This window comes from Ixodes scapularis, unplaced genomic scaffold (genome assembly GCF_016920785.2).
Source record: "Ixodes scapularis isolate PalLabHiFi unplaced genomic scaffold, ASM1692078v2 PGA_scaffold3__209_contigs__length_174095766, whole genome shotgun sequence".
In the NCBI taxonomy this organism is placed as follows: Eukaryota; Metazoa; Arthropoda; class Arachnida; order Ixodida; family Ixodidae; genus Ixodes; species Ixodes scapularis.
The window spans coordinates 141,572,478-141,576,051 of record NW_024609868.1 but is presented as its reverse complement, the minus strand read 5'-3'; the positions used below and the strand labels follow the sequence as shown (position 1 = coordinate 141,576,051).

General features: G+C 51.7%; 1 protein-coding gene across 1 annotated transcript; it reads left to right on the top strand.

The window, feature by feature from the left end:
- Positions 1–2,690: 2,690 nt before the first annotated feature.
- On the top strand, positions 2,691–3,125 carry LOC120850126. Its single transcript, XM_040222495.1, has one exon. It carries the CDS (start codon positions 2,691–2,693, stop codon positions 3,123–3,125), a length of 435 nt encoding a protein of 144 aa, XP_040078429.1.
- Positions 3,126–3,574: the final 449 nt, after the last annotated feature.

Here is a 3,574-nt window from a genome sequence, read left to right as displayed (position 1 = left end):
ATTGTCCGTCTTATTTGATTGCTAGTTTGTACTTTATTTGTGTTTTTAGTCACATCAGCATAGCCTCGAGGCGGCTGGAGTGCTCGCTCATTTAGCCTCCCCTGCAAATATGCATTACGTTCGATTAGATCGATAGCGATGTTAGTTAAGTTTTGAACACTTAGTGCCAGAGCCTCGATCTATTCTTTAGTCATTAGTGCTGGCAGTGGGGTAACAGCCTTTATGCACTCCATCTGTGCCTTCCCCAGTCTGTCCCGGAACGACCCCCAAACGGTCGCCCGCGAAGGCCCCTGCGGAAGCACCCGCGGGAACACCCGCAGCAGCACCCGCTAGCACCCGCGGCAGGACCCGCGGAAGCCCCTCCCCCCTCCCCCCTGGAAGCACCCGCAGCGGTCCCCCCAAGCACCTCAGATAGGGCCGGCTCAGGTTGTGTTGTCACCATTGATTCATCTATTTCGTTTGTTGCGTCATTATTGTTTGTCTTTTCCAGATCATCTTCTTGCAAGTTTGTTTGTTTGTTTTTTTGGAAAGGGGGGGGGGGGGGGGCATTCGCTTTCGCGGCCCTTTTCTTCTCCTTTTTCCTTTTCCGTCGCTGACTCTCCATGGAGTCTGCAGAGCATTCGGAAGAGCTGTTTTCTTCTTCTTTTTCTGGTCGTCTTATTAAGGATTTCGAGTTAGGTGTGGAGTTTGTCATTTCGAAAATCAAGTGGTTATTGCATTGACTAATTTTAAAGGAATTAAAATGCTCGCGCCTAAATACAATCACTGTCACGTATTTGTATGTCCCGACAATCTAAAGGGTGTCTTTACCTCTTTTTTGGAGTTTGCGAGTCAAGCAATACAATTTTTCCGGTGTCTACCCCCGCGTGGTTTGAAGCGTCCAAGCTCCCCTAGTAGCAAGAACAACACTCGCGCGGGTGTTAGAGAGCTCAAGGTTGCTAAACTATTTGAATCTGATGGTATATATTTATTAAAGTCACTGGATCCTGGGAAAGTAACGCCAAGCTCCGCGTGTGGTCGCCATCTTGGTCCATGAAATGAGCAATTCCTCCTTGACCCCTTCGTTCTTAGTGAGCCTATCTAGATTCGCTGGTGACGGGTAGCTTTATTGAGTCGTTTTTTGTATACCGAGATTTTGCTAACTACACACCGGCGAAACAGGCGTACACGTTCGTACCACCACCAGTTGCTGTGTCGGTGCTTGGAGGCACTGAAAAATAAGTTTACTGTCTTGAAATGCGCAAGAAGAACAATATAATTGTAAGAGATCCATGGAGATGGGCCTGATTAATAAGTTGATCGCATACGAAGTGCCAAAGACTCTTATATTGAAGAGGAACGCTTCCAGTACGATGATGCTCCATGGTGATCTTGGCGCGACTGGTTTAGAACGACCCCCCGGAAGCTTCGAAGATTTAAATGGACCAAGATGGCGATTTCCATGGCAACGTAGGCCGATTAGCCAATCGCCTTGCGAGGTTTGGGTCGTCTGTATGTTAGTATCCGTTTGTGTCCGGCTAGCAGGTAGGGAAGGCAATGGTGCTACTTCCCTAGGATCCAGTGACTTTAATATTTATAAAATGGGCTTGCCCCGCCCCCCCCCCCCCCGCTACCTTTTCAAGATAGCAGTTCGGAACGCAGTCGGTTCTATCAGACTTTTAGAATAATTTAGGTATTCTAATAAGTTATGTAATTAGTATCAAACTGATCGCTATGTATTTAGGAATCTAATCGAATGCTTGGAATAATTCAAAGAAATCCAATAGTAGAAAAATAGCCAGAATGATACAGAGCTTACTGTTCGATTATCTAGATGGGATCGTCTACTTCCTCCACCCTTCATAACAGAGGTACTACGGGATCTACGGCAGGAGATCAGGAAGGTACAACACCAAGTAATGCAGCAAATTGCGCAGCAGCTCCCCCAACTAGTCTGGGCCACCATCAGCGACCTCCGACGCAATTCCCGCAACCAGAGCAAGACCCCTATCCTACAAATCGACGCACACAGCGAGCACGACTTCCGCGAAACAAGATGGGTGCACCCGTACCATCGCCCAGTCCCTGAACCCACTTCCGCCTCGTCTCCCACCACGCAAGTCAACGTCCCTAAAAACCAACACCACCATGAAGACGGGCAGTAATCAACAAAACACAAACCGTCCCGATTCGTGCCCCTCGCACTCTCTCCCACACAAGCAACAACTCAATCACATCTCCAACCAGACCCCGCACTGAAACCAACCCACAATTTCAATGAACACGATAAATAAGTCACCCAACAGTAGCTTTTGGCAAACACAAACCACAAACAACGCGAATTCAATACGAGTGTGGCAGTGGAACGTCAGGGAGTATCGCCGCAAGAGCGGTAGCCTAACACAGTTCATCGCCACACAGGAACACAAACCAGACGCCGTGTCACTACAGGAAGTGGATTGCGTACCTGCCCTGTCGGGCTACTTTGCGTTGAGACCGGAGCTGGCGGAAGTGGAGGACAAACCTCGCGTCTGCACACTCGTAGCAAAACATATCCCGGTAATTGCACGCACACTCAATAGCCCAGTGCCGCATGTCTTCCTCGAGTTCCTGCCACGGGGGAGTTTCTACTAAACGTTTATAGCCCTCCGAGCAGACCGCGAGACGTGTTCGACGACCTCTTCCGGGACGCGATACGGGCCGCCCGCTAGATGACTGACGACCTCGTGATGGTGGGCGACTTCAATGCAACGCACCCCACGCTCGGCTATGCCAAGACCACAATAAAGAGGAGACGGCTGATGGACGCCATCGATGTCCACGGGCTGACTCTCCGAAACGAGCCCGACCAACCAAATCGGATAGGTACCAGTGTTAGCCGCGGCACTTGTCCGGTCCTCACGCTCGCTAGAATGCACGACGAGTGCACTTGGACGAACCTCGGGGAGAGCCTGGGTTCGGACCACCTCATTCTCGCGACCCAGGTGCCCGTCGCGCTCAACAGCAAGCGGAGCCGGCCGCAACGGCTGGTGAACTGGCACACGTTCCGTCATATCAGCACGACTACATCAACCGCGGACCATACGATCAACAACGACGACGCGCTCGACCAGTGGGTCCAACGGCTACAGGCAAAGAGACGTTGAACGGGCGACCAAAAAGGTCTACGCTACCGACAAGGCACCCATTATCGACCCCCGCCTTCTCCATCTCTGGGAGGCACGTCGCGGTCTGACGAGGAAGTAAAGAAGAAAAAAAAAACACAACCGCGAACTCTGTGCGCGTGTCCCTCGCCTCACACAAGAGGCCGAACAATACGCCGAAGAGCTAACCCCAGCCAATTTGCACACACTTTGTGACCAGCTGCAGGGCACACTGGGCACGAAGAAAACGAGCTTGCTGCGCGTATTGCTCGATCCTTACTACGTCTCGGATCGAGTCGAGCAAGGCCACACTAAACTCCTCCGCTCTCTCCCGAAAAACGCGACCGGCGACCAGCTCTGGACGTAGCGCAGAGACCGCTTCGTCGCGGTCAGACCTCGCCCAGCATACGCTCCGTACCCACATGAGGACAGCGACACACCGTACCCCCTCG

Coding starts and splice junctions, on each gene's coding strand:
- LOC120850126 (XM_040222495.1), top strand. CDS start 2,691: ATGACTGACGACCTCGTGATGGTGGGCGACTTCAATGCAACGCACCCC.